This window comes from Etheostoma cragini, chromosome 8, assembly GCF_013103735.1.
Source record: "Etheostoma cragini isolate CJK2018 chromosome 8, CSU_Ecrag_1.0, whole genome shotgun sequence".
NCBI lineage: Eukaryota > Metazoa > Chordata > Actinopteri > Perciformes > Percidae > Etheostoma > Etheostoma cragini.
The window spans coordinates 22,521,901-22,536,097 of NC_048414.1; the positions used below are offsets into that span (position 1 = coordinate 22,521,901).

The following is a 14,197-nucleotide window of genomic DNA, read 5'->3' on the forward strand; positions in this document are numbered from 1 at the left end:
CCAGCTTACTCACTGACCTAAAGTGTTTTCATATTCCTTTTTTATGTCAGAAAGAAGGGGTTGGTAGGTTTTAAACTCTTTGATGAAACAACCAAAGACATCACGGTAGACCTATAGCCAAAGCAGATAAAGATATGTGAGTACTTTTTTTAAGAAAATGTTTGTATAGTATGGCAAAAAACTACAACAAAACAACATAGCACCTGTAGTTTCAGTTCCTGAAATGTTGGCTCATGGGAGCTGATTGTATGCAGCTCCTTGTTCACATAGCTCTCTAAGTGCATTAGAAGTTGAGGCTTTCTCCTCGGGCCTGCATATATGTAACTGCTACCTGTACAGCACAACTATAACACACACACACACACACACACACACACACAAACTATTTTTCATATTCAATGATAAAAAGTAGGCTTAATGAGTGAAACTTTTCAGGTTTAATGAACCTCTAATTACCTAGTTTGCTTACCTTTCTTGCTGCAGGTTGGACAGAAACAGCACTAGCACTTTCTCCTTCTTGCCCTTCTTCTGGTGTCTGGACAGTTTCATTTTGTAGTCTATGCTCATATGTAAGTCTAAAATAAAAAACAAAATAAAAGAGCAAATATACATTTAACATTGTAGTTTACTCCATAATATATATAGCCAATACAGCTAGCAGTTCCAGCAATAGACTGGCTGATGTTAGCTGCAATATTTTTGCTTTATGACAATCTCAATCACTTGCCTTTGTTTTGGTGACGGAGTTAAAGGTGGGAACTTAATATCTTTATGTGGTGACATCTCTAGCTAGCGGCTATATGAAGGCCAACATGACATAACAACCTGTTGTCCTTTAACTGCTGAATGTGGCCCGTTTGGCTTAAGCACACATATCACAGCATTGTAACATGGTTCCCATGGTAACAAGGCGGAACACGCTGCAAGACCCACATAGGAGGCCGTGGCGCGCCTAACTAGTTTTCAAATTGTGGAAACTTTCCTTTTAAATAAAACAGAAACTTTCTAACCACTGGAAACGTGTGTATAGGTCAGGCCATCAACGCTGACTAGTTTCCAATATCAAATATGATGAAAAAATATACAAACAAACGGGTAACTACTTTATAAATATCACATTCAAAAAAACAATGAAGTGATTAAACGGATCATATGCCAAAATCACAGAAGTAGAAACTCTGTCTTTAGAAGTAACGTCAGGCATATTTTGAGAAAAGTACACTTCGTTTTCGTTCTGTTAATAATGCTGTCAATTAATTTTGATCTTGCTAGCAGAGATATGTGTGATTATAGGTTCTCCATACGTGGCACACACTGAACTGTGTATGGATAAAATTAGAGATAAGGATAAAATTAGAAATGTTCTAAAAACGGTCTATACATCTACAAAGTTAAAAAACTACATTTCCTCTACCTTTCTCGATGGAAGTCCTAAACCAGGATAACGGTAGTGGAGCTGTGTAGTCATTATTAGGGACAGTATCATAAAAGCGAGCGTGCAGCTGAACTACAGTACCCAAACGGCACTGTTCCAGCCTACAGTATATTCTGCTGCTTATCCGGGGGATGTCACACCGCTGCTATTTTCTCCCCTCAGTCCTTCTCACTCTCAGCCTACAGCTCAAGCGGACTGACACGGGGCTTTGGATAGAAAGAAACGAACAATAAGATACAAAACCGAGGCCAAAATGGCAGAGCTTGGAGCGGGAAGCCTGTCGTTAGGGGATCCTGCGTTTAATTATCAGGAACACGAGCTGAACGAGCGGCTGAAACGGCTGTACCCGGCTGTGAACGAGGAAGAGACCCCTTTACCCCGATCCTGGAGCCCCAAGGATAAATACAGCTACATTGGGCTGTCACAGAACAACCTGCGGGTCCATTACAAAGGTTAGAGAGCTGGCAAAGTCCTGATGGCCTGACAAGTAACGTTAACCTTAGTCACAACAGAAGAGGGTCTCAGCTCAGATCTGTCACTGTGTTGTTGCAAAGAGGGGTTTCTCACTCTCTCACTCTCTCTTTCTCATACACACACATACAAACACAGACACAAATACACACACAGTATGCGATTATGTTGATTGTGTACGCGTGCTTGCGCGTGTGTGTGTACTCCTGGTAAATCTAGTCTGAGCTGCCTCTCCTGTCCTGTAACCTTGCTTTGTTTCACAAATGAGCAGAGGAATGCCCAAATGGGTGACAGTGAACTCGCTAACCCTGACAGTTGGTCATATTACTACCTCACTGAAATTCACATTCAACAACGCGGCTTTCCTTTGTTTATTTGTCGTTTATGACGATAATTGTTTGCAGTATCCGAATGTGCATCTGATGTTCTCTGTAGTTTGTACTGGAAGGGGGCATTGACAGCAATAACGACGCATATAGCTACAAGCGTACGCCAGTAAGCTAACTAATGGTAATCAACAAGCAGCAGCTAACGTTAGCAAACGGCAAGCTATCTCATAAGCATATAGCTACAGCAGTTGGCCTTGTGGCTAACTAGCTAACGTCTCCTTGTAACTGACATGGATTTAACAAAACATTAAGATAAGCTGGCTAAAAGATGGACACGAGCCTAACGTGTTGTTAACATATTTCAACGTAGCTGAGTCCTGAGGGCAATGCTGCAATTGTTTAGTTTTTGACAACAGCAAGCACCAAAATAGAATAAATATGGCGTTGTTGTTTTCTCGCGTGATTTCAGTGGTAGTGTTCTAGAAGTCTTTTATAGAATTCGTAAATCATTTTTTCCAGCCTGGAAGCAACCGGTCCAACTCCATTCAGAACAGTCTCATGTCCAACCTCCAACAGGCAGCAGCTCGATTTTAACAGCTGCTGTGAGGGAGGAGGCCTCTGCGTATTACATTAGGCCAATTGTACCGATTTTGTTATTCAAATTTGGTATCGGCAGATTTTGGTATTTTCACAATAACAATAACTTTACTTGTCAGACGGATGTTGCAGTCAATCCCTTATTCGGATGGTTAAAACCGGTCAGTATGGACTGCCAGGCCATCAACTGGATTATTTTATATATCCAGCACTAAACTAAAAACAAGATGACCATGTTAAGTCCTGTTGTCAGTCTTTTGCCTGCTCTTGTATTTTTCATCAGGCGACACGTCAGCCCCTCCAATAGCTGGCAAGCTAACCCTGCATCTCAGGCCAGGCTATGAAAAAATCTCATGAAGGCATTGCAAGGCCACTTTGAGCCCTGCTGACTGTTTACATCAGTGAAACATGCAGAGGATGAGAGGATGCAGGCAGGCTGTGTAACCCATTTTGGAAAGCTTATTTGGCACATAGTAATAGTCCTGCTGTTTGTGAATAGCAGAGAAGGCCTTTTGTGTTTTAAAATCAAGACTCTCGGGCAGATAGCCAGATATAACCCAAATAATAGTTGATGCATAATGGATCAGTTCCCTGCTGTTGATATGAACAGTGGTCAAATTTAATTTAAGCCTACATTCTGCTTATCAGTGTTGTAGATTGCATACTTTCTTTGTGGATCCTGTGCTCCATGTTGATACCAATAAAAATGTGACAAAAAGAGTTGTGAAAAAGCTTTTTTTTCATCTAGCCTTACATTATAATGAAGGATATTGAGATCCTGGCATTCTGTGTAGAATTACCCATGTACTTGTCACAGCCATGGAATTGGCACAAATTGATGAATGGGCCCATGTATGTCTAAAGAGAAGACATGTCATTTATGAAAAGTGCACAGATTAAGTGACCCTGCACAATTGTTCAGGGATGATGTATAAATAGGCATATTCTGGATTGTGCAGGATACTTTCTCCTCCTGGTAGTCTTAGCTCCTGCTCTCTTCCCTCACCCATGTGGTTTGAATTCTATTTTGACCAATTTGTGCCACTTTTCTCGGTTTAAGACCACACAGTGTCTATCTAGTCCTGCTGTGCACAGACAGGTTCATCTACCCAGTCTCAACAGATATATACAGTACATAAACACACAAACTAATGGACTTAGTGCGAATGATTTAATCAATTGAGTGATTTCATTTTGTGTTTAACGAGCGCTCTGGTCCATGGATTCCTTTGCTTTGTTTTGATGTAGAGGATTTAATTTTTCTTTTAGTAGGCCTCAAAGGGACAGGTCACCTCAAAATCCAAAAAATATATATTTTTTACTTTTTTTCCTAGTGCTATCCATCAATTGAGATTGTTTTGGTATGAGTTGCCCAGTGTTGGAGATTTCAGCTTTTCTTAACTAAAACATGTTTGCTTTACTTCCGACAGTAATCTTCCACTGTTTATATACCAATTAATAATATATCTGTTGATCTCTGCACATTTTTTCCATCGTTGAAGCATTATTTTTTCCCCGGCCTAATGTGCTGTGATCGCCTGAGAATGCTATGCTGTGATTGGCCATCTACACCGGGCGGACTTGGTCGCTGGTCACTCAGCACTATGTCATATGTTTCATTGCTGTAGATCTATCCAATTATGTCCAGAGGAATTTTGGTCTACCCTGTTGATTACCGCCCCTTGGAAATTAAAAATTAACTGAGAGGTTCCAGACAGCAATTTGGGTGAGCCCAAACATGCTGTGAAGGAAACATATTTCAACCCATTTCCTTGATCCTATCCTTATAGGGACAACACAAATAGTCTCACATTGTCACAGTGCTGCAGAGTAAGTTCTGGCTCCACCAAGTACATATACATTCTAGGATAGGAGAAAAAAACGCTCTGGTTTATTTGCATTTCTTTAAACCAATCACAGTCGCCTTGGTTTGCGCTAATCTTTGGATGCTGCAAAATAGTCAATTCAGTTTTATTTATAGTGTCAAATTACAACAGAAGTTACCTCATGACACTTTATAGGTAGAGTAGTTCTAGACCACACTTTCATTTACAGAGACCCAACAATTCCCCCATGAGCATGCATTTGGTGAGACAATGGCAAGGAAAAATGTCCTTCAACAGGCAGAAACTTTGGACACACCTTGACTTTTGGTGGGTGGCCGTCTGCCTTTGCCTGTTGGGACACAGAAACTCATATACAGATATACACAAAATATAGAGTTTATTAGCATCACAGTGTCAGGGAGAGGATCTACATCCAAGCCATACAGAGAAATGGCATAAAATTACATGTAAAGTATGTATTACATATTATTTTCTACATAATATATACATCAAACATAAATTATACATACAATATTATTACATAAAATAGATAGCCACTATATGAACCATAATCTTACACCGATAAGAGTAATCGAAAGAAGGGAAAAAAAAGATTGTTTTGAACATTACAGTGTTTCCACTATAAAGACTTTGCTCCTTTGGCAGACCATATTTTTTAAATATAACACATGCGTGCGTAAAAAAAGTGTCATGAAGTTATAATTCCACCAAGAATCCTCTGTACTAAACCATCTCTGATTACAAAACTCTCGCGAACCCATGGCAACCAAATAAACAACAGCGGCGAAAGCCCTGGCGGCTGAATTACCATGGAAACCATGTGAAATGTGACCGCTACAGTCACTTGTAAATTAGCATTATGGGCACTGAATTTGATGAAATTATAGTTGATCAGATCCCAGATGAGACAATAAGTTAACGTTAGCTAACCTTGCGGCCTTTGACTCTGAACTGCAGGAGACGTAATTGTTCTGCTGTTAAACTGTATGTAAAGTGCTGGATTTTTTCATAATGGAGGGTACCTAGCAAATAAGCCCACTGACAGCAATGCTGATGTTAATATTTTAGCACAATGTTCAGTGATAAATGTAGTAGTGGTCATAGTGAGTGAAAATGTGATGTGAGATGCACATTGTGTTATGTATCTGGAATTGTTAGCTGTGTAACGTTGTGTATTATCAGTAAAGCCGAACTAGTAAAAACAGATTTTATTTTGATCCAAAGACTCTTTCTGTGAGAGAAAGGACACATCATTAAAATATTATATCCTGGCTGGAATGTAATTGTAACATATATGCTTCTTAGAAACAACAATATTAATATAATTAAACAAAATAAGAGGTTAACGAGTTAAATCATTGTGATTTTAATATTGACAGAAATAATGGTAAATCTAATTTTTTCCATAATTTCACAGCTCTTGGGCACATATGTCCCTTTTATGCAGTTCTATATACTAAAACTGCCTATTCACAACACACTGAGGTAGCCTAAGCCACACATGCAGAGATTGCAAAAGTACTCACTTACCGTACTTATGTAGAAGTGCTTGATGTTAAAAACTACTCTGGTAAAAGTAGAGGTACTGATTTAACTTCTTTACTCAAGTAAAAGTAACAAAGTACAGGCATGGAAATTTACTTAAAGTATTAGCCTTGCGAATGACAACCATTTATGCAAAGCTACCTGGACCACATCGATGTTACCAGAGCACGCTGACAAACTTCAGTGGACATGGAAAAAGGCTCTTTATATGCCATTTGCTACGTTTTAAATGGCCAATTGGCCTAAAACATCACATAAATGATTATTGTGACAGAGACTGGGACTCCAGGTTAATAAGATTCTGACTGAGCAGCAAGACATGAATTCAGTTGTGATACAGTTTCTCTTTTTTAATCTTCCCCTTAACATTTAAATTAATCTACATGTATGTGTGTGTGTGTGTGTGTGTGTGCTTAAATATGGCTTTTGGATAGAAAATTAAGGGGTAAAATATGAATTACTAAACAGACATTAATTAAGTTCCCCAGCACATTGGCCAGGAGTCATTCTTGATGCCTACTATCTCAAACATCTCTCACAGATAAGGCAGAGGATGATTGCAAATGTCTTGCTGCTTGTCTACCGATCTCTGAGATCTCCGTTTTCTTCATTTTCAATCGTGTCGCCGTCCATACTACTATGTGCTAACGTTAGCGCCATCAAGCTGCACTGATTTGCCGCAAATAAATGCAGAATCCCGCCAAATCCGTCAAGTTGTCTTAGAGGTTCGTCAAGTGCAACGTACAGTATTCCCATCCAGTTAGGTTGAATTGGGTACTGATGACACAAACAATAATAATGGTAACTCCAGTGAAATGATTTGAAACCTGTTAGTGAGGACTAGATAAGGACTGTATTTCAAGCTGATTCTAGTTTCCAACTTGGCCCCAGGTGTGTCTGTTAAACCACAGACGGAGAACACTTCTCTCTGTTGCAACGTGCAACCTAGCTAACAGGGGAAAAACACAAACAACAAAATCACTAGCCAACTTACTTTAAATGTGCAAAAAAATGGACCAATTCAACAACAGGCTTAAATGAACTGACAACATAAGTTATTCGACTTACAGTTCTCCATTTCCAGCCACTGGGGGACCATAGGTAGGATGGGGGAACGCAAATTAATGTTTTAAAAAAATCCATAAAGTGACATTTTCATGCCATGGGACCTTTTAAGCTTTTTGCAGCTATTTGCTTCTGTGTTGTGATTATAATTCTCACCAACGATTCAAACAAATACAATAAAGTTATGCAAAAACACTGGCTGCACCGCTTATCTATTGTGGGATCGGGGGGAAAAAGCTCTTTGACTTGTTTGTATTTCTTTAAACCACTCACAACCTTTCTGGGTGGCGCTAAGCCCCAGATTGCACAAAAAGGGGAAAAAAATGCAAAAACTTAATCAATCAAACTTTATTTATAGAGCTCTTTTCATACATTTAAAATGTAGCACAAAGTGCTTTACAGTTAAAAGTAATTGCCCCCCCCAATCTCCCTATCACATAAATGCATCCCCAGGCACCCACAGACACAGACCCACCTCCAACATCCACACACACCCTCTCTCATACACCGTAAAACTAACATACGGCTGTTAAAAAAGTTAGGTTTTGAGCCTCCTCTTGAAAATCTGAACATTCTCTGCAGTGTAATTAATGTAATCATTTTAGCCAATGTTAATGTTAGTATGTTAATGACATTAGCATAGCCAGATAACGCTAGCCAACGTTAGCAAACAAAGCTTAAGTGCATAGTTTCTGCTGTCCCCATGAAGGATTCTAAGTAATGACGTCATTGAGTGTTTTGTTGAGCTCCAATTTAGCTTTGTAGCATCTCATCGCGCAATGGCTGGAATTTAACGGACGTTCATTAATATGAAAAAATGATGTGCTACACGTTACCTTCCTTTATAAGTTAGTTATGTTACAAACCGCAATTTCAATGAAGTTGGGGCGTTGTGTAAAACGTAAATAAAAACACAATAGAATGATTTGCAAATCATTTTAAACTTGTATTTAATTGAATAAACATAAAGACAAGACATGTAATGTTCAAACTGTTAAGGTTTATTGTTTTTTTGCGAAAATTCATTTATTTTGACTTTGATGCCTTCAACACGTTCCAAAAAAACTGGAACAGGGGCATGTTTACCACTGTGTTACATCACCTTTCCTTTTAACAACACTGATTAAGCGGTTGGGAACTGAGGACACTTATTGTTGAAGTGTTGTAAGTGGAATTCTTCGGCAGTCTTGTACCCACACTCTTTTACTATGAAGCCACGCTGTTGTAACATATGCAGAATGTGGCTTGGCATTGTCTTGCTGAAATTAGCAGGAACATCTCTGAAAAAGACGTTGCTTGGAAGGCAGCATATGTTGACCAAAACCTGTATGTACATTACAGTATTAATGGTTTCTTCACAGATGTGCAAATTACTCAAGCCATGGGCACTAACACCCCCATACCATCACGGATGCTGGCTTGTGATTTTTGTGCTGATAACAGTCTCTTCCTCTTTGGATCGGAGGACATTACGTTCATTATTTCCAAAAACAATTCGAGATGCGACCACAATCAGACCCCAGCACCCTTGTCCACTTTGCGTCCATTTTAGATGATGTATGGAAAAGGTTAACTTGCACTTTTAGACGTAGCAAGGACATAATGATGTCGATTTTTAATGCAGTTGAGGGTTTGAAGGTTACGGGCATTCAATATTGGTGTTTGGCCTTACATGCAGAGATCTCTGAATCTTCTGATGCCATAATGGACTGTAAATGGATGTTAAAATCCCTGAATTACTTGCAACTGTTGAGAAAGGTTGTTCTTAAACTATTGGACTGTTATCTCTGTCAGTTGTTCACAAAGTGGTGAACCTGGCCCCATCCCTGAACAACTGAGCCTTTTGGGGATGCTCCTTTTATTACCCAATCATGACCAATTAACCTGTTCACCTGTGGAATGTTCCAAACAGGTGCTTTTTGAGCATTCCTAAACTTTCCCTGTCGTTTGTTGCCCCTGTCCCAGCTTTCTTTGGAATGTGTTACAGGCATGGAATTCAAAATGAGTGAATATTTGCAAAAAAACTAAGTTTAACAGTTTAAACATTAAATATCTTGTCTTTGTAGTGTATTCAGTTGAATATAGGTTGGAAAGAATTTGCAAGTCATTGTATTGTGTTTTATTTACGTTTTACACAAAACTTCATGGGAATTGGGGTTTGTAAAATATTAGGCTTGTATTGTTTACCATGGTTATTCATTGATTAGGAAATGCGATAAACGCATGATTTTTCACCTTAACCCACATGATTTTTTAACATGGGTCCCAGCGCTAGAGGGGGGCCAGCCTGGAGCCGTGCAGCAGGACACTATCGGATAGACCCACTGGATCCTACCCGCATCTAATGGCTGACAGAAAAAGTTAGCAACAAGCTGGTAACCTTAGGATAGAGGCATTTAGCAGCAAAGAGACCATTTCCATCAGCAGTCAGCCTAAAACAGATCTAGAAACACAGCCTCAAATTAATGACAAAGGTTATTTGGATGTGTCAATAAGAAATTGTCTGCAACCAATTGGTCATTACAACTTTTAAGATCAGTGATATGCAAATGTTGTTCTTACAACTTGTTGCTCTGCCCCCCAAAGGCCCCAAAGAATTACAACTTTAAGTTTCTTCACTTGTGGCAGCACTTCACTCCAAATCCTTTGGGGATAATTCACCTTCTTCAGACGTGAACAATGGTATGCTGACCATCTAAACCATGTAACAATCAGAGGCAAACCAAGGAGTGATGTAGGTCACAGCCTGACCAAGCTACATAACAGAACTACATAGTCTGTACAAATCTGACACGCAATTCTGAGTTTACCAAAGAAGACTGGACATCCATCATCCTTGGCTTTGCTTCACCATTCTGTCCTTGAAAATCACAAACAGAATGACAAAGCACAATGGAGTCATCTATTGAGAAAGCGCCTGACAAAGTGCCAAGGATGAAGACAAAGCTTTTGCTCCAGTTATACAAGGACCTAAATGCTCATAGAAACAGCCCCAGTGGCCCATAGTCCCAGATCTGCCTCTTCAGGACACTTTGGACAAGTCCAAGTTCGTTAAACACACTTCTACTTTAACAGAGTTAAGAGTCAAATAGAAAGGTACTGCAGATGGAAAAACGCTAAGTTCGAAGTACTGCTAAAAGTTAGATATCGTAGCTGTGTGCTCATTGAAGTTATGGCTTACAGCAATTTTTTGAGGGCTATTTAGTAGTTTATTACTTTGTGAAAGGTGTGAAACACTTCTAAATATATATATATATATATATATTCTCCTGACATTCTTTTAATTCCCCATGAGTTACTTGAAAGACGAAGTGTGTGTGTGGTGTGTTCAGTGATCCTGGCTGATTCAGGTTTAAGTTTGGCAGATCTTTGTTGGGAATATTGTGAGGTGTCTAAATTCCACATACTACCTCTACAGCGGTGTGGTTAAGGAGCGGGTACTATATCAAACAGATCGGATGGTTAAATCCCCGCCTCCGCCTGTCTTTAAACAAGACCCCGAAACTTGACTGCTTCCAGCCAGGAGGCCAGCTCCTTGAATTCCTTAACTTCACCACCATCGGTGAGTGCTTCGATTTGTGGCACATTAAAAAGCACTTTGGGTGAAAAGTAAATGTACCTTTTATACATGCGTTTGGGACATAATACCTTTCTGTAAGAGATAGTCTCTCTTTGCAAAATATTGCAGCTAACATTAAATTGAACTGTCTCCATGAAGCTCCCAGCTGAGCTGCTATAACTCATGACACAGGAAACAAGAACGAGCCAATTAATGATAGCAAAAGCATTTCACTTGGTTAAATGTCAATTTTAAATTCAAGGTAAAACAGTAGTTCCCTCCTTCTTTTCATACCCAGCCTATCACTGCCTCCCTACTACTCGGTCTCTACCCTGTACTCTATTGTACTCCCTGTACTCTGCCTCTTCTCCTGCTGATTTGTTCATCAGACGTGACAAAAGCGTTTCGTTTTCACATGCGGGTAGGCCAATTCTGTTGAATTGGACTGTGTACAGAGTCCGAGTGCAATTAGGAAAAAACTATCATTCTCCATTCAATTTGCATTGCGTGAAGGGGCCTCCTTGTCAATTCTGTGTGCTAGTAAACAACAGGAAAATACCTTTAAAGCTGCTGTGCAATTAATAATTTTTTAGCTGCTGAACCAACAACCTGACCCTTTAACCCTCATGTTGTCTTTGTGTCAAATTGACCTGTTCTCCTCTATCAATGTTCTTTTTAATTACCCAAAATAACATTATTGATTCCACACAACGCTCTTTGGCAAGTACAAATCTTTACTTTTATTTATTTTGGGGTGTCTTATTCAATTTTATAGCATTTGAAAAACAAAGGGGTTTTGAAATATGTATTGATTTAACATATTCCAGTCTGTGATTATCCATCAACATACATTCATTTAATTTTAGTCAAAATAATTCCTTATTTCTACTTTTCTAACTCAAACATTAGGAATACTTTCCTATAAATGAGGTTTATTGACCACAAATTCAAAAAAAATAACTGTAAAACTAAAGTCAATAAGTTAGTGTTATGTAGTGTTGAAAAAGTAAAAAAAAATAACAAACATTGGGGGAAAAAAAATGTCAAAAGTGTTGAAAATGGGACAAACGTAAAAAAAAAAAGTTAAACATCAATAAAAAGCGTAACAAAAGTGTTGATTTTCAATTTTGACAACAAGACAACACAAGGGTTAAGACAGGGTTGCTTAATTACCTTCCCCAAGGAGCCACATGAGAAACGGGGACAGTTGTGGAGGGCCAGTACTCTGGAACACAGGACACAAACTGCCTGTGATTTAACCCTCCTGTTGTCCAAGGGTCAAATTTGACCCCTTTAAAAAATGTCTATATCTGAAATATAGGTTTCTTTTGAACCAAATTACCACAAAAAAATGGATTGGATTCCATAGAACGCTCTTTGCAAATAAAATTGATCACTTTCATTCCTGACAAAACTCATCTGTACGTTTCTCTGAACTTAACTATTAGTCCAAAAGAGTTCAAATTTTCTCCCTTTTTAACTCAAACATTAGGTATAATTTTATATAAATGAGGGTTATTGACTATTAATTCCAAAAAGTGGTTTAAAACTAGTGGTATTAAGGTGGTGTTAGTGAAAACGTCTCAAAAAAGTCTAAAAAAGACTTGGGAGGACAACACAAGGGTTAATGCTCTTGCCTTGATGAAGTTAACTGTTTTAGTTACTACATCAATAACATGGTTCAGTTTTAGCACTGACTTAGACAACACCTGCTAATGTATAATACAATGCAAAAATATCAATTTCAGTTCTGAGTTCCCTTCAGTCACTTTATCTTGCATCCGCTTTAGTTTTTCCTGTCAGATTTGGACAACCATCGGTTATAACACCAGTTAGTTCCATTTAAATCCCATTTTTGTCAAAACGTGCATTTACCTCAGTAAACCTATCACTCCCCGTTGTCGTCCCTTTCATTGACCGCATTGCTGCCAGATCCTCCGTTATCTCAAAGTCTTTCCTTATCCAACGTACAAAAATTGGAAACTGAGCCGTGGTGTGGACATCACAGCTTTTGTCCAGAGCCAAGAAGAAAAGTTCGACATTGTCTTCCTTGTTGTTTGCCTGTAAACTAGCACATTCTCAAAAGCCTCTTTTTTTCTCCGGGCATATTAGAGAGCTGACATTTTTGTCTCATGAGTTCAGTTTGCTGCTCTCCGACACATTCTAGTTCTTCTTCTACTTTTTCTAATTTGTAATTGCGACTTGCCACCAGAGAAAAAGCTGCAAACATTTGCAATAAAAAAGCAACAACAACAAACAGTCGCTTTCAAAATAAAGCAATGCAGTTTCCATGTATTACACTTGTCTATGTGTGATTGCTAACTTCCCATTAACCTCACGCGGGCCAGATGTGGCACATACAACATGCCATTTAGGCTGTTTCTTCAACCAATCGAGCAGTTCATTAATCAGCCTAGCATGGCATCTAAAACAAGAGGTTGTCAACTTTTGTGTGCTTTGGCCAAAGTTTGGTTGCTTCTGAGATGTGAGAACTAAGTGTGTGAAGAGGGGGTCAGGTAAAACATTAGCCAAAGGGTTTGATATAAATGGAAGTGACTCTTCATTGGTCACATTGTGCTACTGATGGGAAGAGGCAGAGGACACTGATAGATGTTGCACTTTCCCCTGCTTCCCCTTCTGGTTTCCTAGTAAGCAATTAAGGATTCTCTGCTGTGGGGTAAGAACATCATAGTAACCTTTTGATCCTTGACCTCTCTGCTGGAAAGGTTTGATGTCACACAACAGCTGAAAGGTGTAACCCTGCAGTGTCTGTTTCTCAGAGGACCATTTATTTCAGTTCAGGAGGTCTATGTCTCTAAAACCCTTGTAGACAGCCTCTCCTAATCACCCGACAATGTGAAAAATCCTACAAGATGTATACGTTTTGCTTTTGCTTTCATAAATGCAACATTTTCCATTTAGGATTGTCCTTAAGGGGGTGGTTTGTGCTGTTAAAAGCAGTAGCCATTTCTCCTACCCATCTATGCAGTTGTAAAGAGACCTGTTGGACGACACGTTTTTCATGAGGAGCAGCTAAAAATAGATGCCATGAATGTTGCTGCAACCATTGGACCGGACAATCGCACACAAACACACATGCACTGGTATGCTGGTACCATGAATAAACATGGATTTGTTGAGTTGGAGAACTGGCAGAATTGAAAGTAATGGTATATCATATGTTATTAGTGGATATTAGTCTTAGTCATATTTATTTGGTTAATCCTTGCCGTTTTACTTGATGACATTGATGCATACATGTTAGCCTATATTTTATGTTTTAATAGTGTTCCACAACGTCTCATATCATCTACAGCACTTTATTTTCCATTTTGGGGGGGGGGGGGGG

At 39.1% G+C, this 14,197-nt stretch overlaps 2 protein-coding genes across 3 annotated transcripts in view; one reads left to right on the plus strand and one right to left on the minus strand.

Moving 5' to 3' along the window:
• The window catches only part of tsnaxip1 (translin-associated factor X interacting protein 1), an 8,449-nt gene extending 6,923 nt beyond the window's left edge, over window positions 1-1,526 (minus strand). The window contains exons 1-4 of one of the 2 annotated variants that reach the window (XM_034878837.1): window positions 1,415-1,526; window positions 470-575; window positions 204-344; window positions 18-111 (exon numbers count right to left, since the gene is read on the minus strand). In XM_034878837.1, coding sequence (XP_034734728.1) covers window positions 18-111; window positions 204-284 — 175 coding nt within the window. In that variant the 5' untranslated portion in view covers window positions 285-344; window positions 470-575; window positions 1,415-1,526. Of the gene's footprint in view, window positions 1-17; window positions 112-203; window positions 345-469; window positions 576-727; window positions 947-1,414 lie in introns of those variants that run through there. The other variant, XM_034878836.1, reaches the window with a different exon arrangement.
• A 1-nt stretch (window position 1,527) lies between these two features.
• ranbp10 (RAN binding protein 10) overlaps window positions 1,528-14,197 on the plus strand; it is a 48,330-nt gene continuing 35,660 nt past the window's right edge. Inside the window, exon 1 of the mRNA XM_034878831.1 lies at window positions 1,528-1,887. Coding sequence (XP_034734722.1) covers window positions 1,689-1,887 — 199 coding nt within the window. The 5' untranslated portion in view covers window positions 1,528-1,688. The remainder of the gene's footprint in view (window positions 1,888-14,197) is intronic.